The sequence below is a fragment of the Protopterus annectens genome, chromosome 3.part0 (assembly GCF_019279795.1).
Source record: "Protopterus annectens isolate FY-2018-M chromosome 3.part0, PAN1.0, whole genome shotgun sequence".
Lineage (NCBI taxonomy): Eukaryota > Metazoa > Chordata > Ceratodontiformes > Protopteridae > Protopterus > Protopterus annectens.
This window is the reverse complement of record NC_056731.1, coordinates 1,214,889,106-1,214,914,239: the sequence shown is the minus strand read 5'-3', so window position 1 is coordinate 1,214,914,239 and position 25,134 is coordinate 1,214,889,106. Positions and strand designations below refer to the sequence as shown.

General features: G+C 38.8%; 1 protein-coding gene across 1 annotated transcript in view; it reads right to left on the bottom strand.

Moving 5' to 3' along the window:
• The window catches only part of LOC122797026 (collagen alpha-1(XXI) chain-like), a 1,114,432-nt gene that overhangs the window by 1,085,258 nt on the left and 4,040 nt on the right, over positions 1–25,134 (bottom strand). The window contains exon 2 of the mRNA XM_044065795.1: positions 24,363–24,923. Coding sequence (XP_043921730.1) covers positions 24,363–24,923 — 561 coding nt within the window. The remainder of the gene's footprint in view (positions 1–24,362; positions 24,924–25,134) is intronic.

The window sequence follows — 25,134 nt, the reverse complement described above, 5'->3', positions numbered from 1 at the left end:
GCAAATGTATGTTGTATGAAAAATGAACTCAAATTAAATGCTAAAAAGTATAATATTGTCACATTTGGTAAACAACCCCTCTCCAACATACAATATAGACAATACTCCACTCCAAAATTAAAACTTTGCTAAAGACCTCAGAACTTGAGTTGATAATTTCTCCTCCTTTGGCCAGCATATAACAATAGTAGTCAGAAAGTCCTTCTATTTAGTGTAGCTAAACTGGCAAAGAAATATCGTCCAGGTCTAAAGAGGTCATTTCCCCTTATATTCAATATTTTAATACAATGTCACCTTTTGGGCTGTACCTCACTAGACATATCAAGCAACTGGAAATATTCTAGTGGTTCCTAACTATGAAGATTACTGCCTTAAAAACCATAAGCTATGAGACAAGATTGAAAGCACAATCTCTTCAGTCAGTATCTTCTAAACTTCTAATGGGGATCTGTACTTTGCCCTCCGTGGTATTTTCGTCCCCTTGATCCTAGATCTCTTGTTTCTCCACAAAATCAAATAGCCTACAAATACCAGGGATCTAAATTTTCATTACCACATAAATAAAACATGGTGAAAGGGTAGGTTCATCATGCAGTGCCTTCCCCACCCTCTACAACGTTTGGACTCGGGATTACCCGATATACTTAGCAAAGGCTTCAATTTTGTCCCTACCACAAGGGCAAATTTGGTTGAACTGATTTTAGACTTGAAAGTTTCTGTTAGAAAACTTAATTTGCGCTTATTGTTTGGGTCTGAAATGGGGTGTGAGAATACTGTATGTAGAAGTAGTACGTTTAATCCTCCTTTACCCAGTGTGTTGAACATGTTTGAAGCATTGTGTGAATTTGATTTTAGGGTTCTTATGAGAAATAATAATGTTGACACTAGTATGTGGAATCTCAATGCCAGTGAAAGACATTTACTTAGTAAGTTAGTGTCTGATAAAACATTGCGAGTTATGAAGCCTGATAAAGGGGGCGGGGTGGTCAGAATGACGAAAACTGATTATAACAACAGAATGAATATGTTGTTATGGGATGGTGTGCTTTCTGATGAAGTTTCACGTAATTTTGTTAACATTTCACACTATAAAATCTATTTGGCCCTGAAGGATTTGTTGGACCAAGGTCAGATCGATATGGATTTGTATCATTTTCTTAGTGTTAACCATCCTAGAGTACCGAATATTTTCAGTATGCCTAAAATTCACAAGAATTTGTATGACTCCCGGATGAGACCCGTAGTAACTTACTTCATTGGTAAATATATTGATTACAGATTGAAGACTGTTTTGAAAGATGAGCAGCATATTTGTATTGACTCATGGCATTTTTTGAAAAAATTGAGTGGTTTGGCTGTTGTGGAAAATGTTTCATTTTTGACGGTGGATGTTGTGAATTAATTCAGTGTCATTCCACATACTCTTGGGCTTGAATGGTTTGAGGAATATCTTTTTGATTCAAACAGGTTCAGTAATAATGATGTTTTAGTTTTGGTGGCCCTTATGGAACTAGTTTTGAAGTATAACTTTGTCTTTTTTGAAGGACAGTTTTTAATGCAACAAACAGGGATTGCTATGGGGGCATTTTGTGCCCCCATTTTTGTGAATATTATTATGCTAATGTGGGAACGCAAATTTCTTTTTAATTCCCATTTTAATGGATCATGGACTTTGTACTTGCCATATATTGATGATTTGATTTTTATATGGAAGGGGGATGAGAATAATGTGAAAGATTTTGTGCAATTTATCAATAGTACTACAGGTTTTCTTAAGTTTACATACGAGGATAATAAGGAAGTCATGAATTATCTGGATGTCCTAGTTAGTCAAGATTTTGACAATAATTGTCTGGTTAGTAACTTGTATAGAAAGCCCACTTACAGCAATAGTTTGCTGCATTACCATAGTTGCCATCCAGACCATGTGAAGAAGGGCCTTGCGAAAGGACAATATGTTCATATTTCACGTATGGTCAGCAGAGATGTGGATTTTCATGTGCAGTGTAAAATCATGGAAGATATGTTGCTAGCAAGAGGGTATCCCATTATGTTAATTGAGAGGGCCTTGGAGGAAGTTAATGCCAAAAGAGCATCAGGGGTGTTTAGTCCACTGCTGAGTAAGGCCTCTGAGTGCCCGCAGACCAATTATGGTACCGTAGTTGTACACAATGACTTTGAAAAACATATACCCTTAGATTCTACCCTGTCATCTTTTGTTACAAGATTTTCTCCCGATTATAGTGGTATCATGGATGTATTGAGGAAGAACTGGATTGTGTTCAATAGTCAGGCAGATATTATAGGAAAGTTAGGAATGCTTCCCTGTGTAATTTTTAGAAGGGGAAAGTCCTTTAAAGAATTGTTGCAAAGGATGAACTATACTGAATTTTGGCAGGGGAGGGGGACCCAGGCATGTGTTTTTTGTGCCCAGTGTATCCACGTTGTTACAGTGGATAAATTAGTTATCAATGGTACAAGGGTTAGGGCACGGGGGAATTACTCCTGCATTAAGAAGGGAGTTGTGTATGCTGTCATGTGTTGCCATTGTACTGGGTTTTATATTGGTAAGACAAAGAGGAGCCTTAAGGATAGGATATATGAATATATCTGGGACATCAGAATTGCCAGACCAAACAGTGCCCAATATAAACACAGAGCACAGTATCCTGGTCACACTTTCAAGTTCTTAGTTGCTGAAAAAGTGACACCAGACACGGTCCTTGGGAGGAAGTTCTTAATTTTAGGGAATTAAAATTAATGCCACTAGTCCGCCTTGCCTTAATGATAGTGTCAGCATCAGTAGTTTTTTGAAACTACATTCATATTTTGGATAATATAGGAATGTATGCTATTTGTATTATTTTGTTATATGTGGGGAAAGGTTTAATGTACAGCAATTACTATATTTATATGTTTGATGGTTTTAAATTAAGTTTTTGCAGTATTTGTGTTATGTGTTTGACTATATTTATTGTTAGACTGAAGATGCTAGGGTATGATTGTATTTTAGGTAATGCATTTTAGGTACTGTTTGTTTAAGTCAAAAGTCTGGAAATTGATACATCACTGAATTTTAGTTTAAATAGTATGATGTTATGTGTTTTACTTATTCTGAAGAAGTCAGGTGATGTTGCTGACGAAAGCACTCAATAAACGGTTTGGATAGTAGTTTGGCGTGGACGGTTTCTCTTCTGATTCTACTACTATTTTTAAAGTCAAAAACACTCTTTATTCTTCTTATTTTACTTGTTCTTTGGCCATCCAAATAAAGGAATTGATCCACGGAGGACCATTTTAAGCCAGACCCCCACCCACAAAAAAAAAAGTTACAAGAAAGCAGAACATCATGCATAGAATTGTTTGATATAGATATAATGTATGTAATAAAGACATTCTTCATATTTTGTAAATCAGAAAACAACATAATTCAAGTTATACAAAAAACAAAATCTCTTGCATTTGGATTTGCTATGAAGATAAGAGTTTAAAAGACAAAACATTTCTGAGAGGGTTAGCCATTTGGGTATTTTACTACTTTGCATATTCCGTACGATGGGCATGGTTATACATTAATCCTTATTTTACAATAGAAAGAGTGCTTGGTAATCTCCTCACAGATAGTAGTGTAATCATACACTGAAGTTTGACCATTCAGATGTTGGTACTTTTTATTAAAATGTCATGAAACTGCATTTATATCAGGGTTCACAGGGGGCTACTGAATTGCAGAATGTTTTGTTTCCCATTTTAAGGGGAGTTGTATACTTATTATGTTTCTCTCTTCCTTCACGTTAGACCACTTTCATCTATTAGTGGGCAGTTTGTACCATGGCACACTGAGTAGTGGGCAGTTCTGGTACTTCCTGGGGTCAGGAATGAAGTGTAGACTTAAGTGAACTGGAATGTTCCTTGAGGAATCTCAGCTACTTAGAAATATATAAACATTTTAGTTTCAGTAAATTATTATTTTACTATAAAGAAAAAAATAATACTTCAGATATGAAGTGCACACACCAGACACTGGTATAACCCAATAGTCATTTATTGCTGAAATGAAGTAACCTATACTTACAGTCTGATAAATGCATTTGAAAACATATACAATGCTATAAAAATGAGTCATGTTTGATGTCACTGCATTCTTTAAGTAAGGCAAAGTTAATAAAGAGAATGAAACAAATACTGCCAGAGCCCTAGAAGAGAATTTATTTCCTTAGGACTGGGTGGAAGACATAAGTACACAGATCACACCTCCAGACAGACATATTACAGTACAGTATGATTGCTCCTTGTGCATATTAATGATGTTGAGACCTGTCATCCATCAGGAATTATCAGAAGTGGGATGCTGTAACAAGACTGTTGAAGAGGAACAATTTTTATCCTCTTGAGTGCACATTTATATAAAAAGCTATGCTCATAGTTATCATAAATGACCTATTTATTCCAGTTATCTATTATTGCAGTGTTTTTAGAAGTAAATTCATCCAACAGTGAATATGCATGTACAATGCACATCTATGAAACATAAAACTGGCTTTATTTTTTTATTTAAATATTCATTTGCTTACTTGTATGTTAGTGGGGTGACTGAGCTGAAACAGGACCTTTTGCAGATGCAGTCTGGGTCAAATGGCAAGATAATGTACAATAGAAATATATAAGACATGAAGTTGTATAGTGCAAGGCTAAACATACATATTAAATACTAAACATAATAAATTGCAGTAAGCAAAACACAAAACAAAAAAAAAAGTGTGAACAATACAGATAATTAAAATAGTGAAACATAAAACAATAATAAATGCATTTTTAATATCACAGTGCATATATGTCAAGTTTCAACATAAGGAAGTCTGACTACATCCAACCATTCTAACCCAAACATATTTCTAGTTAAAAACAAACATTTGACCTACAGAAGTGACTTGATCAGTAAAAGAGTAAGCATCATGTATGATGAACAAATACTCTTTGACATATGAAATAAATATTTACACTATGTCAGCACCTCATAGACGAGCAGTTCAAACCCCTACTACCATTGTCCCATCAAAACAGAGAAATACTCCAATGTTCTTCATGAGTTACTTACTATCTACCATTGATCCCCCTTGCATTCCTTTTAAGTCACATTCCTTTTAATTCAGCTAGATGACAGTGAAGGTCCTTTTGTAACATACTGGGAAATATGGAAAAAAGGGCTACTGCTGTACTGCTACAAAGGTATAAGTGCAATAACCTTGAACCCACACTTTGGGTACGCTGCAAATTATGATCAAACCCCCCCCCCCGCAACCAAAATTTGTTATCACTAAGTAGGGGATGGGTTCCCTGATTGCACATGCTGCCAATACATAAGGTTTTCAACATGCTTGATGACTCAAAGGTGGGCCATCTGGAGACCCCAGAAACTACAGACCCATAAGTCTCACTTGTCGCATATACAAAGCCATGGAAAGAATTTTCATGAAGATGATCAACAGAGATATAGTAAACCTCCAGACACTGGACCCAACCCAGTCTGGTTTCATCAAGGGCAGATCATGCCTACTCAACCTGGTAGACTTCTTTGAGAAGGTCACTAAAGCAATGCATGAGGGCAAAATCGTTCACACTGCCTACATTGACCTGACCAAGGCATTTGGCACAATACTCCATTTGAGCACTCTTGAAAAACTCAAGAGGTTAGGTACTAACTCGTATGTCACCCAGTGGATAGTCAACTGGCTCATAGACAGGACCCAGGAAGTTAGAATTGGGGAGTCCACCTCTACAAAGAGGCCAGTCACTAGTGGAGTCCCTCAGGGATCAGTCCTTGGACCATTCCTTTTTGGCATTTACTTCTCAGAAGTCAAGGCCAATGTCAGTGGTCTCTGACTGACTACATTTGCAGATGATTGCAAATTAGGGGCTGTCATTGAATCTCATACTGACACAAATGTTCTCCAGGAGGAGCTGACACAGACAAACAAGTGGTGTCAGAGCTCTGGACTAAAACTAAATGCCAAGAAATAAATAATAGTATACTTTGGGAAGTCCTCCATCCCTGGTAACTATCATATTGACAACACACCCCTTAGACCTGACCCAATAGTCAGGGACTTAGGGGCACACATAGATAGTAATCTAGCCTTTGATCATCACGTGTCTACAGTGGTGAGGAAATCATTCTATGTTGCGCAACTTATAAACAAATATATGGCATTTAAGTCCAAGGAAGTCATTGTTCCACTGTATTCAGCATTTATCAGACCTATCAATAAGTACAATGCCCCCTTTGGTATGTACCTAACCAGGCATATCCAGCAACTGGAACGTCCACAGAGGTTACTCACTAAAAGAATATAGGGCAAAAGTAATATGTCCTGTGCTGACTGCCTCAAGGCCCTATCCCTGTATTCTGTCTCCTACAGGCTTTTGAGGAGAGATCTATGCCTGGCATATGGGGCATTGTCAGACCCCACTCTGATGGACCTCCTGTATATATATATAAAGCACCAGAATTACCTGTTCTAAAGACTTAAACCTTGCCTATGATATAAATAGGACCTGCTGGAGAGATAGGTATGTATCTAAGAGATGTCCACGTCTATGGAACAAGTTCCCCATCCATGTCAAGCAGAGTTCCTAACTAACCCAATTCAAGTGCAACTTGTACAATGGGATGGGAAACTAGAAATTCATCCCTGGGTTGACACCTATGTCTCTAATGCAAACAAGTAAACTGTAAATGGTTCATCTCCCAGGCCCATGCTTACACTTATCAAGGGTGTCAGAGATTTGGGATGCATGGCTAGGCTTAAAAAGGCCCTTGGGGTCATTAGCCTAGTAAGCACCTATGAACTTATGAACCTATAAAACAGATTTATATAAAAATAACTGGCAGTTATTACACCACATATGTAACACTTTCCATCTCTCCAATCTTATGAGTGACCCACAATGGGGAATGTTGCCAGACATGCAACTTTTTGCAGTATCACTTTATATCACCCTGAGCTCCATAATACCTCTCACTCTAAAAATGCCCCCATCAAAAAAATATACTGTCATCTTGTCCTGAGTGGCAGACTGAATGCAGGGCAATAGATGAGGAGGTAAGAACACCCACTCCCCCAGAGGATACCTTTATCTAGTTCGCCAGGCAGCACAATCTGAGAAGCAATTACCCCCTGGAAGAGACAGCAGTATGCCTCTCAACCTTTTAGCATAAGAAATCTGAACAAAGCCTGAAATAATGAGGAGAGGGGCAAAGGCCCAAAAATAGAGACAGAGTTGCTGAAATGACAGGTTTGTGTTAGTATGGGGTTTCTGATGGATATAAGTTCTGAAACGCAAATGTATTTCATTATTTAGCAAGCTCATTCCTCACTGATTTGTCAGAAAGCCACAAATTCTGTGAGGAGTTAAAAAATCTGGACATTCTACAAAAATCTGGACAGTTGAGAGGTATGGACAGCAGACTTGCAGATAATTTCATGACTATAAAGGGTGCCTTCCCCATAACTGCCTACTCTCCTCAACTGAAATATAAAAGCAGTTTCCACCACTACCAAAACTAATCCAAAAAGTAAAACTCATCTATCCTGTACAACCCCCCACCTCACATAATACACTGAATTACACCATACTCTATCCCAAACAGGCTTTTTTCCTGAGTACTTAACATTTACCTTTAGGGAACTTCCATAGTTACCTCCCACTCCATCAAGGATTCCAGATCCTCCTGCATTCAACCACATCATAATGTTTCAGACAGCCTGAATTATATCAGCTCAGGTAAGACACAAAAAGGATGCAGCTGGATCCTTACCTTTAAGTATTGCACTCTCTGCATCTCACTGAATCCTATATCTCCAGCCTCCCGTAAAATTCCTGTCTGTGGTTTTCATTTATTTAATAAAGCTGTCCAGTCCATCTGACAACTCTCGATCACCAATCTCCTCCCTAGGAACACCACAAGCCTCTCTGCAATAACTCTTACCTATCCTATTTTAATAAAAGTCTAGAAAAGCTATCCCACATAACTTACATCCTATCTAAACTCATAAGTCTCAGCATGGCTTTAAAAATATATCACAGAAAGAAAACGAAGTATCTCAGCTGCTCTGCATTCGGCAGTGTGCTCTGAATTGAAATAATAATTATGCATCCCGCCCACTTCTCTGATTTGATGTATGACAGCTCCAGTTTGTTCTCTTCCACTGTACAAAATATAGCAGCAATAGAAGAGAGATTTTCTTGAGCTGTATACAGGTAAAACGGACCTGGAGCTGGTCACAGTTAAATGGGGACATTAACAGCCAAGCGTGTAGTTTGGTGCTAGTACACTGTTTTTTTAAAAAAATAGGTGACATCATGCTGTGCTGGAGATGTGGAGTGTTTGGTGTGGATCTAGTTGTGGATCTAGTAAGTAACTAATTTATTTTTTTTTTATGTGTATGCGTGTATGTGTTTGTGTGTGTGTGTGTGTGTGTGTGTGTGTGTGTGTGTGTGTGTGTGTGTGTGTGTGTGTGTGTGTGTGTGTGTGTGCGCGCGCTTAGGTAGAAGGCATAATTCTGCCTCTCTTCTATTCCTAATTTTGAGGAATGTACCTGATTTTGCCTCATACTTCTTTTTCTGGTAAATTGCTAAGCATTACAGTCAGTCAAAATGTGTGTGTGTGTGTGTGTGTGTGTGTGTGTGTGTGTGTGTGTGTGTGTGTGTGTGTGTGTGTGTGTGTGTGTGTGTGTGTGTGAGTGGGTGTGTGGGTGTGTGGGTGTGTGGGTGTGTGTGTGTGTATATATACACATGTACATGTGTGTTTAACTATAAGAACCACTAGAAAGACATAAGTTCCTTACAGATTATTAATAGACTAACATACTATTTTCTGACTAGGTACTATCCCCCTCAAAACTACCCCACAACTCGAAAGGCTTGCAACATAGGAAGGATTTCCCTGCTAAAACTGTAATATGGAGAGTTAAGCTGTCCTGCCCCTCAGCAACCTACTTCTAAAAGGTTAATATTGTGAATCACTGTACTGGATTTATTTAAAGCCCTGGGTCTATAGCACTGGAGGTGTCACTAGCATTCTGTTAATGAAATCCCTACTTTACCTGAATTCAATTTAACTAAAAGTTAGACCAGGCATACCAATCATCATCATCATCATCATCCCCTTTTTCCCATTTACATGGGGTCAGGGTATCGTATTAACTGTCGCCAACTCTCTCGATTCAGTGCCACTCTCCTGCCTTCTTCAACACTCATGCCTGACTGTCACAGATCTTCTTTCACACAATCCATCCACCTCTTTGCTGGACATCCTCGCTTCCTCTTACCTTCTTCCTGTCTGTCCCAAATCTCCCTCACCAGATTGTCTTCTGCTTTTCTACGCATGTGCCCATACCATCGTAATCTGTTCTCTTTGATCTTTTCTGTAATTGGAGCTACTTTGGCTTCTGCTCTTATGTCCTCATTTCTTCACCTGTCCCACAGTGTGCATCCTACCACCTTTCTCAGGCACTTCATTTCCATCACCTCTAGCTTCTTCAACTGTTCTGCCTTTACTGCCCAGGTTTCTGTACCATACAGTAGTACTGGTCGCACCACTGTCTTGTACACCTTACTTTTCAGCTTCTTTGGCATTCTTCTGTCATATACTATACCTGATACTCTATGCCAGTTGGCTGCAGCCCCTCTGATTCTAGCTTTGACCTCTTCATTCAGATTACCCTTCTCCTCAACCACCCCTCCCAGATACTTGAAGCTGTTTACCTGTTCCACTATCTTCCCATCTATCTCTATTCACAGCTTCTTCTGATACCAAACAAAGTAAAATTAACAACTTAAATATTAGACTAAAGTACCTACTAGCACAGGACATAGAACAATTTGGTGCATTTAAAATGAAAAACATATGATATAATCCTTTAAGAGGCTGTAAGTATCTTGAGTCTGCATTAGCCCTACTCCGCTCGCCCTCACTGTACTCGGGCTCGCTCCATGCCCCACCCTGCCCCCAATTCTCACCCAACCTCAGTAGTGTTAAATTTAAAGTACCTATACCACACCCCCACCTCTCTGAACCAATCAACTAAGACCTAATCCTTAAAGTTGCATATGCTTAATTACCATACCTAACTTACTAGCTATAGACTGACTTTACCGCCTGATATCCTAGTCAAAGTGCAAAACAATGAAAATGCCACTACTACCTACTTCAACACTTCTGAAGTTACTACTGCTACTCTCCCTCTTACCTCTTATGATAATCTCATATCTACTCACCGCCTTTGAACATCAGTACTATCTAGGCTTTTACTATCCTAGAGGCCAAACCTCTATGCCAATTAAGCCAAATTTTCAATATCAAGTAAACATACCTTACTTACCTAACTACTTATTTACAAAATATCACCGACTCATTCAAACTAGACTCATAAACCCAAATGCCAGGAAATACCAGAACCTAACATATAAACTCCATAAACTTATATTTAGGACACAACACAACCTCATAATAGATGGCGACATTCATCTCAACCCTGGCCCAACCACTATCAATAAGCCAAGCCCCAACACTACTATTCCCTCCAATTTACAAACCCTAAATAGACCTCACAACTCACTCTTGATCGGCCACCTGAACATTAGAAGTATAAATAATAAGGTTCCCCACCTACATGCCCTCTTAGATGTTTACCCTATAGACATGCTATGTCTTACCTAAACATGGTTAAAGCCATCAACACAAGACAATGAAGTAATACCACCTGGTTATAACATAATAAGACTTGACTGCAAAACTAGGAAGGGAGGGGGGTAGCTGTACTATATAAATCAGGGCTACAGGTGACCACTGAAGCCTCTCAACCACCCCAAATCAGTAATGCTGAAATTCTTGTTAATAAGATGCAAATCAATAAATGTAAATGCATATATATCATCTGTATGTATATACCTCCAGGTAATAACATTAACACCCTTGAGGACAGCCTACACTGGTTATCAACTAACTACCCCCAGGAAACCATAGTCCTTGGCGACATCGATTGGAACAACTGTTTTTCTGAACACCCCACTATCCATGTTAACCTATTTGGGTTTACTCAGACCATTACCTCCCCCATTAGGATCAGCAAACCCAACAACAAAGAAAGTACCTTAGACTGGGGTACCATTAACAGCTATCCCCAAAAATACAAGACAGGGATCCTCCCTGATGATATAAGTGATCACTTTCTAAGCTTTATAATTAGGCATAAGACTGACATACTTAATCAACCCACCTATAAGACAATAAGAAACATTAAAAACTTCAACCCAGATAACTTCCAAAAAGAATTAAGTTTATGTGATTGGTCAGTCCTAAAACACCTGCCTCTGCAGGAAGCAGTATCCTACTTCAATACTAAATGTTTAGCCATTCTTGATTACCATGCGCTAACACATTGTACAAGAACTAAAACAAAAAAGCCCCATGGATCACAAAAGAAACTAGACAAAAAATATCACTAAGAAATAAAGTATGGGGCCAAATGGAGTACCACAAAAAAAACTTGTAGATCAAATTAAATACAGACAGCTAAGGAATGACACAAAAAATCCATTTTATCAGATAAAAACAAACTTTTACTACCAACTACAGCAAGCTCACCAAAATAAACCACAAAAGTTCTGGGCAGGTATCAATAAACTCCTACACCAAGGACAATCCACTACTCCAACCCCCTCAGGCACTAACCACAATAATCCAGAAGAAGTTGCCAATACCTTTAACAGTTTCTTTACTAAAACTATCCTCTCTCTAGCTAACCAGCTACCTCCTGATGACTCAAGTCCTACTACTCCCATAACTAGCTCCCAACCCTCTTTTCACCTTCAACCTGTTCCCACATCCCTTGTTCGAACCCTTATTAAGAAACTTAAACCAACTATCTTCTCTGCTGATCTCTTACCGGTAGAATATCTGCAAAAAGCAGTGGATGCCATAGCCTATCCCATCTCCATCCTGATTATTAGAACTATAACTGAACGTTCCATCCCCTCTGTCTGGAAGATATCTCATATTATCCCTCTGCACAAAGGTGGCAACTCTAATGAATTATCAAATTATAGATCCATAGCTATATTATCACCCCTGGCTAAAATTATGGAGAAATGTATACATAAACAAGCTATCTTATCTAAAACAACTTACTTGCCAACCCTCAATATGGTTTTTAACCATTTCACAGCACCACCTCTGCCCTCCTGTCTTTTACTGATGCCATTAACAAAAATCACAAAAATAACATTCTTTCCTCAGCCCTCTTTATTGATCTTGCTAAAGCCTATGACATGGTAATCATCAATTACTCATAAGCATACTTAGATCCTTTTCTCTAGATAATCTGACTATACAGTGGTTCCAATCTTACCTAAATGATAGACAACAGGCTGTCCTATGGCAAAACAAGGTATCAAGCCATCTTCCCATTACCCTTGGTGTTCCACAAGGTTCCATATTAGGGCCTCTCCTATTTTCAGTCTTTATTAATGACCTGCACTCAGTCATGCCACATGCTACCTGTATTCAATATGCAGACAATTCCACATTAATATGCTCTGCTACTTCCCCCTCTGATTTACAGACCCTAAGCCAAAATGTGTTTAACATAGTTCAAAACTGGCTCCTTAACCATTGTCTCATACTGAATCCTAAGAAAACAAAATTACTACTATTCTCTCCAACCCGTAAGTCCTCCCCACTTACCTTTATGGTTAAGTCAAACAATGGCACCATCATATCTCCAGATCTCTCCACCAAACTATTAGGGGTATTAATTGTTAACAACCTTAAGTTTGATGTGCATATCAACCATACTATAAATTAGTCAATAAAAAACTTGGCTCTCTATACAGGATTAAGGCCTTCCTTACCCCACTAACTAGGACTGGTATTGCCCACGCCCATTTACTCTCTACCCTCCTTTACCCCTCCCCCATATTTACAAACATGAGTAAAAATTACCTTAACAAACTGGCAAGCTCCTATAATGACATTGCTAGGTTTGCCACTGGAGCTGCATACAGAACCCACCACTATCATAACTTGAGTCAATTATGATGGTTAGAATTGCCTAACCAACTACAATACAATCAAATTATAATTGCACATAAAATTCTTTATCAACCTGATAACACTACCATACTTAATAGCCTTATCACCCCATACAACAACCTTAAGACTACGCTCATCCAACAGGGTACAAGTGCAGATAGTTAAAACCAATAACACAGCCGGTGACTCCTTGTTCTCTAACACTGCTGGCAAAACCTGGAACTCACTGCTTACTTATCTTACGTTGGTTTCCTCAATAACCCTATTTAAAACTAAACTTAAACAGTACTTCAAGACATGTTGGCTATGTCCCTGTACTTACCCTGACTAGCTCTCTCCTATTGGGAAGGTGGCCTAATGGTTAAGGTGTTTGCTTTGCAAACACAAGGTGTAGGGTTTGAGTCTCACAAGAAATAATTAGCTAGGCTTGCAATGGCTCATAAAGGCAGTTAGCCTAGTACTAACCTATAACACGTGGTTCAAGGATATTTTATTGTTGTACTAAGATTGAAAGTTTATGAACTTTGTTTGATTTAACATGTCAGGCCTTTAACAGTGTACATGTTTAGCCTATCACTATATTCAAATGAATTCTCTATTTGTATCTTTTCATGTATAAATGTAATGTATATTCTATGTCTACTGCTGGAACTTTTCTCCCCGGGCCTCTGCTAAAAATGGATACATATCCAGTTGGACTAGCCCGGTCAACAAATGTAAAATAAATAAATAAATAAACAATTATACACTGAAAATCTTCTATAATGTCGTGCTGAACAGGAATTGCATAGGGCTTTGGAAAACGCAAGGCATTTTATGCAAAAAAAGTAAGAGTTTGTAAAACATTTATTTTGGTCAGAGGGCAACAAGGCTTTGGAATATTGCTCTAGCTATATCTACATTTTGTATGGAACTAAAATGAGCAAAATCTTTTTTCTTTTTTCTGAGGAAGCTAAGAATTGCATTGTGTTCTAAATGCCTCAAATGAGCAAGACAATCGTAGGCTGTATGTGTCTTGGTTTGCAGCGTATTGAGCTCTGCTTCATTTTCAGGCTTGTGTCTTTTGTGTTATTATTTATTTGTATTCAGCACGAATGAATATTTATGAAGTTCCACAAGCATATCTTGGACAAATAAAACTATACAGACTTCATAGTAAGTCAGCTGACAAAATTATAGTTACAAATTGCATGTATAGCAAGCCAGGAAAACAGGCATGTGTATCTTTTTACAGTGCAGTAAAGATACATTTTCCAATACAGCAATATGCGTGTGAATATAATAGCAACATAAGGGTTCTAATTTTATAGGCTGCATCTGCCAAGAAGGCAAACATACACCAAGGGTGAATTTATGCATATGCAAAATGTGAATGCCTGTGCTGTGATTTTTGAAGTCAGGTTGAGATGTACACTTGACAATCATAATCTCTGTCCAAAAACATCTTCAGTAGCATGGCAAAGAAGCTATTTTCATTAATCTTAGCAAGATATTTGACACTGTGACTAATCCTCATATAACTAAATTAAAAGACCACATTCTGGTTTCAGTAGTTTGAAATGCGTTTATGGTGTCTTAGTAACCGTGTAGCAACGGTAAGTATTCAAGGGAATCTTTTAACCCCTTTCAACTTCTTAAGTGTGCCTCAGGAATCCATCATACAACCCATTCTGTTCTCTGTCTTTCTCAGCATTAGCTTCATTAAAGTAATTGCTAGAATATTCTCTGTTCTTCTTCTTTCAGCTTTTCCCGGTCAGGGGTCGCCACAGCGGATCACCTGTCTGCTCATGATTGGAAGTAGAATTTTACAGTGTCGAGTTGCCAGCCCGGAGCCCAACCTTCCACAGAAGGCACACACATGCACACACTCACACCTAGGGCCAATTTAGAGTGTCCAATCCACCTACAGCATGTCTTTGGGATGTGGAAGGAAACAGGAGCACCTGGAGGAAACCCACACGGCGGACATGCAGACTCCGCACAGAAGACACCCCAGCCAAGGGTTGAACCAGAGAACCTCTTGCTGTGAGGCAACAATGCTAACCGCTGCACCACCGCGGCCGCCCTGCTAGAATATTCTCTGTTATTCTTAAGAAAATATCTTATCTAGCTCTGATCCATCAGCCACAACTAGTAGTGAAGATTTTCAGGTAGACTTTTCCCTCCCCTCCATCTGTCTTGCAAGCAAAGAGATTGCCTTTAATCTGGAAAATACTAGTACCACACTGTTTAGGAATGTCAACAAGTGAAGCCCAGTATCACCTTACTGGTGCATCTGATGTTTCTATACAACTCCCTGAAAACAACTCACTTAGTTAGGTACCTGGGGGATATCCATGACCCTTATTTAACTTTTTGCTGCATATTAGAGCTGAACCAAATAGTCACATCCATGATTACTTCATGTTGCAAACTAAATAAATAAATGCCTAAATAAAAAAAAAAATAATAATAATAATAATAATAATAAATAATAATCTGCCTAGATAGAGGCTTATCTTGTCTTTTAGAAAATTGGTTCAAAGACACATCCTACATTCCACAAATACCTAGTTATAACTTGTTCCTCTTGGTTTGGTTCACTGAGCAAGGAGGTAATATTTCTATTTTCTCATCAATAAGTCTTTCAGAAGTAGTGTTATACAGACACATTGGGAGCATAAAGTGTTTAACATCCAGGATACAATAAAAAACAAAAATTGCAAATTGTGACATGTTATAATAACCCCCCCCCCAATTTCATCCAAAGAACATGGCCACGTTAGTTGACAAATTCATAAAGGAACATACTTTTTTATGCAGTCACCTAAATTATCACTCTATTGACTAAGAGAACTGTACTTTATACAGTAAAAAAATGAAAACAAATGCTACTAGACTTCATAAACATTAACAGTCTTGAAAAGATGGAGAAACCACTGAGAAGGGGTTGAAACATACTTGATAGCATCCTGACAAACATCTGTGCCAGATGTGCTAATAAACATCGCATCACTCCCTTTTTCTCTAACCATGGGATCTTGTCAGTTGTTCAAGCCCTCTTTCAGTGAGTGTCAGAATTGCAAAATAAACTTTCAGAAAGTCACTTTCAGCACCAATAGAGTTTGCCTTTTCCCCACTGTTGTGCAGTTGTAGAGATGGTGTGTATATAAGCATGAAGTTCATGTGTCTTTCCACATGCGGTAGCACAGTGGGGCTTGCCCCCCAGCAAAAAGCTAGTTTAGGGTTCACTGAAAGTGTCTTTCAGCTAGTTATTTTCATGACTTTGATGGGTCACCATGATTCCCAATCCATAATGCCATGACATTCTTTATATAGCTCAAACCAAACTTAATAAAGCATGATACTATCTTCATGATAGCATATCCTTGCAGTCTGTTGATAAGTCCTTCATGACTCTCAATACCACTTTAAAAATTGCATTCATAAATTCAACCCTGTGAAGCATAGCTATAGTGGGAAGTTCTGCAATAGACCTAAATGGCAGAGTTATAGAATTAATAAATTATCTAGTGGTTCTAATGTTGTTTTGCAGATGTGCAAAATATCTATCGGGGCTGGATTCAAGGGTGTCTTGTATGCCAGGCATAGATCACTTCTCAGTGGCCAGTAGGAGACAGAGTACAGAGATAGGACTTTAAGGCATTCCACACAGCACAATGTGCTTACACCCTGGATTCTCCTGGTAAGGAACCTTTGTGGGCATTCCAACAGTTGCATATGTCTGGTCAGGTACATGGCGAAGGGGGCATTATACTAAATGATGGGTCTGATAAAGGCTGAATAAAGTGGCACTATGACTTCCTTGGACCTGGATGCCGTGCCCTTACTTATAAGGTGGGTGACATACAATGATTTTCTTATTACCTTGGCCACATGTTGGTCAAAAGCCAGATTACTGTTTACATATGTTCCCAGATTCCTGACTACAGGGTCAACTCTTATGGTTGTCTTATTGATGGAGTAATTAGCCTGGACAGCAGTTTTCCCAAAAGACAGTATAATCCATTTCTTAGCACTGAGTTTTAATCTGTGACTTTGGCACCATTCATTTGTCTGTGTTAGACCCTCTTGTAAGATGTATGTGTCATGGGAGGACTCTACGATACCTCCTAATTTGCAGACAGATGCTAACTTGGTTAGCCAAAGGCCCTTGATGTTAGCCTTTACCTCAGAAACGTAGATGCCAAATAGGAGTGGTCCCAGGACAGAGCCCTAAAGTACCCCACCAATGACTGGTCTCTTAGTGGAGATGGTCTCACCAATCCTGACTTCCTGGGTACTGCCTGCGAGCCATCTGGCAATCCAGTGAGCTATGTAGAGGTTTATGTCCAGTTTGGTGAATTTGGTAATTATACCCAGGTGGGGTATTGTATCAAATGACTTGGCCAGGTACAGGTAGGTGGGATGCACTATTTTCCTCTCATCCATTGCCTTGCTGACCTTCTCAAAGAAGTCCATCAGGTTTAGTAGGCTTGACCGTCCCTTGACAAAGCCCAACTGGGTTGAGTCCTGTGTCTGAAGGTATCCTGTGTCGTTGTTGATCATTTCCATGATAATTAATTTTATGACTTTGCATATTAAGCTAGTCAGAGTAATAGTCCTGCAGTTTCTGTGACTGGTTAATGGTCTACCCTTGGTAAAGTGAGATAACTTTTGCAGTTCTTCTCATGTGGTTCTTTAACACCATGTATAGCAAAATTGAAAAGGGAGTTACCATTACATAGGAACTCTGTGAACAGCTGGATATCACCCTTAATGAACATAAAAACAACATTTACCTTTTGGGTATGTATAGGCATCCCTTAAAACCCATATTTAAATATGGCCTATGGATAGGCCAGACACTTTCCTCAGAAGACAATGTAAATAAAACTATTTGTACATTTTAATCCAAAATTAAAACTTTCTAACAGCTTTAAATTCTGTCTAAAAACAAACCAAATATCTGTTGGTAAAAGTTACAGTAACTTCTCCATCCTTTTCTCTGCCTTGCAAATAATCAATAAATGATTTCAAAATTATTCTCAGGTAACACATATGCCTAATCAAAGGCAACTACTTTAACTCCTTTCCCAAGATAAAACATCACTATAATTCATTGTTAAAAGTTAATATGCCACCAGATGAGACCTATGGGCAATGTATCCAAGGGAAATAAATTGGTTGGCCGTTCTGTTACATCTGCCCTTTTCCCAACTGTAGTGCAGTCTCATATTTAGTATATTTAGTTGGGGGGTGAAGGGCACATCCCCTCCATGTTGGAGGGTAATTAATAGTGTTTATTTTAATGTGGTGTCCATTGTTGGCCTACCAATTTCTTTCCATTGGAAAGAAATCGATGATTTGGAGTTTCGATGAAGTGCAACTTCGACATTTAGGTGTCGATCAAAGGTAAGTCAACATTTTGGTTGTTAGACTTTATAATATAGACCCTCCTACACAGTATCCTCTTCAAGATCCCAAAATTCAAGCTCATCAATCCACTGTGGCAAACCTATAGCTGAAACTGCACAAAATATCAGTCAGTGCATGTACAGTGTCCAGCTCATTATTACCTACCCTTCTTTCCCATCTTAATGCATCATCATCATCAACCCCTTTTTTCCCCATTTTTCTACATGGGTGTCATGTCAACTGTCACCATCTTTCTCTATTCAGTGCCACTCTCCTGCCTTCTTTGACACTCATGTCTGACTGCCACGTCTTATCTCACACAATCCATCCAACTTTTTGCTGCTGGACACCTTGGTTCTTCTTGCCTTTTTCCTGTCTATCTCAAATCTTCTTCCCCAGAATGTCTTCTGCTTTTCTGCACATGTGCCTGAACCACCATCGTCTGTTCTCTTTAACCTTTTCTGCAATTGGAACTACTTTGACTTCTACTCTTATGTCCTCATTTCTTTGTCTGTCCAACAGTGTGCATCCTACCACAATTCTCAGGCACTTCATCTCCCTCACCTCTAGCTTCATAGGTTGCGCTTTACTGTCTAGGTTTTTGTACCATACAGTAGTATTGGTGGCACCACTGTTTTGTACACCTTACTTTTCAACTTCTTTGGCATTCTTCTATCATAGACCACACCTGATACTCTGTGCCATTTGGATGCAGCCCCTCTGATTCTATCTTTGACCTCCTCATTCATACTTCCCTTCTCCTCCACCACCCCTTCCAGATACCTGAAGCTGTTACCCTGCTCGACTATTTTCCTTTCTATCCATAGCTCTCAACCTCTTGGCACAAAAAATCTGGACAAAGCCAAAAATAATGGGAGACAAAGCCTCAAGAATAGGGACAAATTTAACTATTGCTCTTATAAACTTAGAAAGTTGCTAGAATAAAAGGTCTTGTGTTACCATGTATTTTCTGATGGATATGTAGTCTGAAATTCAAATGCCTGACATTATATACTGAACTCAGTCCTCACTGATTTGCCACAAAAATCCAGAAAAACACAAATTTTATGAGGAACAGATCAAAAATATGAGGCAAAAATCTGGACATTCTGCCAAAATCTGGATAGTTGAGAGGTATGCTTCTATCTCAATTCTTATCTTCCTCTGTACTCCACTATTTGCTGCCATTACAACTGTCTTAGCTGTAGTCAATTTCATCCCATGTGCCTTCAATTTTGCATTTCATTCCCTTACCCTTTGCCGAAGTTCTTGCGCAAAGTCTGCATGTAGTATCACATCATCTGCATACAGCAACCGTGTTGATCTGTCCCCTCTGACCTGTTTGCTAGTGTAGTCCATCACCAGTATGAACAGCAGTGGGCTCAGAGCTGAACCCTGGTGCACACCCACTCTCACTGTGAACCCCTCTGTGAGACCGAACACTGTTTGTACTTCATTTGGTCTTTGTACATAGTCTGCACTAATTCTACAAGTGTTTCTGGGACTTTGAACTACTATAATACTGCCCAGATCAGCTTTCTTGGGACTTTGTCATATGCTTTCTCCAAGTCTAGCAATGCCCAGTTGGACTCTTTCCTCATCTCTAGCTTCTTCTCAACTAGCTGTCTCACTGCAAACATGGGTCACTTGTGTTGCATCCTGATCTGAATCCAAACTGATCATCTCCCAAATTACTTTCTACTACATTGCATATTTGTTTATCAGTCACCCTCTCCAGAACTTTCATGCAATGTGACAGGAGTTCGATACCTCTGTACTGTCCACAGTTATGAATATCCCCTTTGTTCTTGAACACTGACACTAGTATGCTTATTCTCCATTAATCAGGGATATGCCTTTCTCTCCACACTGCTCTGAGTACCCGCAAGAGCCATTTGTCCCCCTATCTTAACCAGTACCTTTGTCATATCTGCTGTGATGTCATCTAAGCCCGCTGCTTTCCCTGACCATTTTCTCCAGTGCTCTTCTTACTTCTTCTATGCTGGGCTGCTCCTCTTCTCTCATTGTAGGCTGTATCTGGAGCAGTACAGCTTCTGTGGGGTTTTCTTCATTCCGAAGCTGCTGGAAGTACTCATTCCATCTACCTTTGATGTCCTGTGGACTGGTGAGCAGGTTGTTGCTGGCATCCCTTATGACGGGTGTCTGACTATCTTTTTTATCTTTCTATCCTTGCCTTGCAACTTGATATAGTTTCTTTATGCCATCCACTCAGTCACATTTCAGAAGCTGGTAGAGTGTTTTAATGCCTTGTTCTTTGCTATTACAACTCCTTTCTTAGCTTCTTTGTTAGCCCACCAATATGACTTTATGGTTTGGTCCATCTTTTCTATCTCCCACTTTTTCCTGCACCTTTTCTTTCTTTTTATGGCTTCCTGGACTTCTGCATTTCACCACCAATTTTCCTTATGCACCTTATTTACAAACGTGGTTTGCCCATATATCTGTTCTGTAGTCCTAACACATGCTGTTTTGAGGTACTGCCATTCTTCAACTTCACATATTTCCTCTTCTTCCTAAGGTGCTTGATCCCCAAGTAATTCCTTGAACTGTTGTGGTTTCTGTACAGTCAGCTTCCAGGTCTTCAGCCTGGTCTCTTTTGACCTTAAAGCCTTCTCTGACCACTGTTTGCAACTGATTGTGGCAACAAATGGTTTATGTTGCAGAACAACTGTCACTGGGGATGACTTTGCAATCACTGATTCCACCCCAGTGCCCCTTTCTTAGTAGGAGGAAGTCTACCTGAGTTGCATGTTGGCCACTCCTGTATCAGTGTGAGCTTGTGACTGACTCACTCTTTCAATCTTGTGTTGGTAACTATCAAGCCATTTGCCAGACACAAGTCTAGAATGGCCTCTCCTTCTTTAATCCTGTTGCCTCACCCATGTGGACCAAGACAGTCCTCATATTCTGTTCTGTCTGTCCCGATATGTTGTCCTGCTTTCCCTAGTAGGTCCTGCAGCTGATACCTGAATGCACTCGTTTCCTCACTATCACAACTCTGCTGTGGTGAAAAGGCTGAGATTATGAATAATGCCCTATCATTAAGCTGGAGTAGGATGGCCATGAGTCTGTCACTAATTCTGATGACATCCCTCACTGTCCTCTAAAACGTCTTCCTCACCACAATTACTACACCATTTCTATTCTGTCCAGCTCTTGAGTAGTAGATTCTGGGTCAAAAGCCAAGTTGCCCTTTCATCTTGTCTCCTAGATACATAGGATGTCTTCCTTAAAATCATGTCATCCATTTCCAAGCTGCATCCTGTCAGTGACCCTACAATAAATGTAGCAATTCTTAGTTCATGTTTAGCAGGTTGATTGGTTTTACTTCCAGCTTTCACTCAACAGAGCAATCTCAGGTAACCTAAGCCAGACAACTGGACATCAGCTGGCCAGTAGCTTACTGACCCAGAGCTGCTGGGCCTTACGGTGGGCACGCACTGGCCAATAGGGGCACATACACCCCTCCAAATATTGGCATGGCATTCAGTCTGTGATCCATGTTCTCCTGTCATAAGGATACTGTGCACCACAGTGGATACCCAAAGTGGTTGATTTATACAATTCTTCCCACATAGGGTAACATGTAGAGTCTGTGCTGCTGTCTTTCTAATGAGTTTGCGATGGAAACACTTAGCATGTTTTTCAGAGGTGGGGGAGAACCCCACAGAGACACAAGGAGAATGTGCAAACTCCAAGCAGGCATTGCATAGAGGTCAAGATCCAACCTTGCACCTTGTGGATGGGAGGCAAAGACCTTAACCATTATGCCAGTTGGACCCCATTTTAATTGCTTGGGCCAAACCTTCTCAGGCACAGACCCAAAACTCTGAAACACTTTTCCAGTTTAATTAATAGTACTTCTACTACATATTTGAAAGAGTTATGAAAAGCCTACCTATTTAGCCTAGCTTAGCCACTTGATCTTGCTTTACCATTTTAAACTACTGTAATATTCTTACATTAATAATGCTAACCCTCTGCTTAGAATCTTCACACCAGCTTATTATATTATTCAGCTCTAGGCACCCTTATAATCCAGTTATGTATAACTCACTGTCAACAGAACACCTCTTCACCTATTCCATAAGTTCATCTCTTCCCTACCTTAAACCTTTGCCTGTTTCAGTGTATACACATTGAACTGTTCTTATCAAATACTTTAAGTTCACTAAATGCAAAGCTCTACAATTTGTATTTTCCTTACAACTGTGTTATGCTATGTTTCTTGACAATATTTGCAAATGTGTTATAATTGTTTAATTGCTTTCCAATTTTTTTTTTTATAATAAGGCCCTGGTAGAAAAGAATGCCAATTGTCCCACTCCATATACATAAATAAATAACAATAAAATAATAAAAAATAAGTATATGAAAGTATGAAAAAATAACATAAAAATTATATATATATATATATATATATATATATATATATATATAAAATGCAGGGCTTTGGCTTAGTGTACAGAGTGCCAGACAGATACATCAATAATTTCAAACAGAAAGTATAAAGATTAGAACTTTAATTTGCATTGTCTTGAGTCATCATGTGACATCTAGATTTGTATATATTTCAATGACTGTATTAATGAAAGGGCTGTACAATCAGTTCCACATTTTTCTTTTATCTTGATTCTTAATTAGCAGTATATCTTTAATTCTTATTTGAGAGTGTAATAGCTCATAAAGGGAACAAACATCTGATGGCAAACACAACGACTATGATGGCAGAGCAGGCTCCAAAACAGAAGATGTTTTTAAGACACTACTTTACCATTGCCTTTGTTCCCTAAGATGAAGTTTGCTGGTTACCTTGCAAGCATACCTGGCTACTTCTCTTGAATGTAGCATGTCTTATAGCTTCCTTTTAAGCACTAGTTTCAAGAGAATAATCATATTTAATGGGTGTAGATAATGATTTGATATGATTCTTCATACATTCCAAGAAGTTCTTGGTCAGCCACTTGAAATCACAAATCACCCCAAAAAATGGACCAGCCCCTTGAAATCACCCCACAGAATGGGTCAGCCACTTGGGATCACACCACAGAATGGATCAGCTGCTTGAAATCACCCCACAGAATGGATCAGCCCCTTGAAATCACTCCACAGAATGTGTCAGCCACTTCAAATCAGCCTAAAATTATTCTTCTTTTCTTTGTGGCTCAGTCAGAAATCTAAGCATCATGCATCATGAGGATATTCTTTAAAACAGTTACAGAAAGTTGATAACTGATAACTGATACACCCTACAAGTGCTTCATCTGGACTTGCAGTGTTACAAATGAATGGTTATCACTCAGGAGGATGTGAAAGGTCTTGTTGCAGTGGGTAGGAGAGCTGGTAACATTGGAAAGATTATAAACTTTTAATATGTTTTTCTATCTTCATGTGGCTGTCATTGTTTTTTGTAATAGTGAATAAGTCCAGATAAATAGTTTACTGAGGAGCAACATAATAAAAATAATCAAATGAACAATTCAGCAACGTAAAGTGCTGGAAATAGAATTAAATCACAAATAACACATACAAAGTGTTTTACTGAGCAGTCATTGAGAAGAAATAATGTTGTTTGTTGATAATTAGTCCAAATAAATACATAAAAGTGTAATTAGTAAATGAAAATTATGCTTCAAAAGTGATTTAAAGCCATTAGAATCTGCAGCTTAAGAAGGCATTCTTCTAGAACATACAATAGTGAAATATGTTAATCCAGGTCTGATATTTTTATTACGTCTTTTAAATTAGTTTGTTGTTTTAAAAGATTCACTGCATTTGTTTATTTCTGTTGTTTGAGGTATTTAAATAAAAGGATATAATTCAAAAGCAGTAAAATAGTCTTGCTTACCTTCACACAGCTTCTGCTGCATTGCCTCTTTGATCTTTTCGATGGTTGTGTAGTCTTCTGCATAAAGTACATATGTCGATGATGGTTTGTTAGCAATATCAATGAGCTCCGACTCCATTATTTCAGATCCAACTCCAACAGCAAACACGGTAATATCTTGTAACCTTGCCACCGTTGAAGCATTAACAACATTATCCTGGGACTTTCCATCTGTGACCACAACTGCAATCTTGTTTTTGACTATATTGGTTCTCTGTGATGAAGAAAAAACACTTTTTGTGGCAAATGATATTGCTCGTCCTGTCTCTGTATTCCCTCCTAAATATCTAATATTCTTGATTGCATCAAGTAATTCATGGTTTGTTTGATGTTGGCCTAGGGGAAACTCTAGTCGAGGAGCATCGCTGTACTGAACAACGGCAACATGAGTGTACAATGGGCCAATGTCAAAACCACTTATTACATTAATCAGCCAGGCTTTAGCTTTGTCAAAATCTGTATAACCAACACTCCAGGAACCATCAACGATGAACACCAAATCATTTTCTGCTGTTCTGCATCCTGTGTAAGTTGAATAAAGAACAAATCAGTCATTAAACAAAAACTTTTTTCAGGCCCTGTAATTATAATGTATGCTATTCTATACACCCATTTGCTTTAAGTACCTGTGTGTAGCTCTTTGATTAATCTGATCCACTTCAGTCTGATACTATCTCTGCTGCCTTTGACGTTCAATCCTTATAAGATCGATGCAGCATGCACTGGTTTTAAA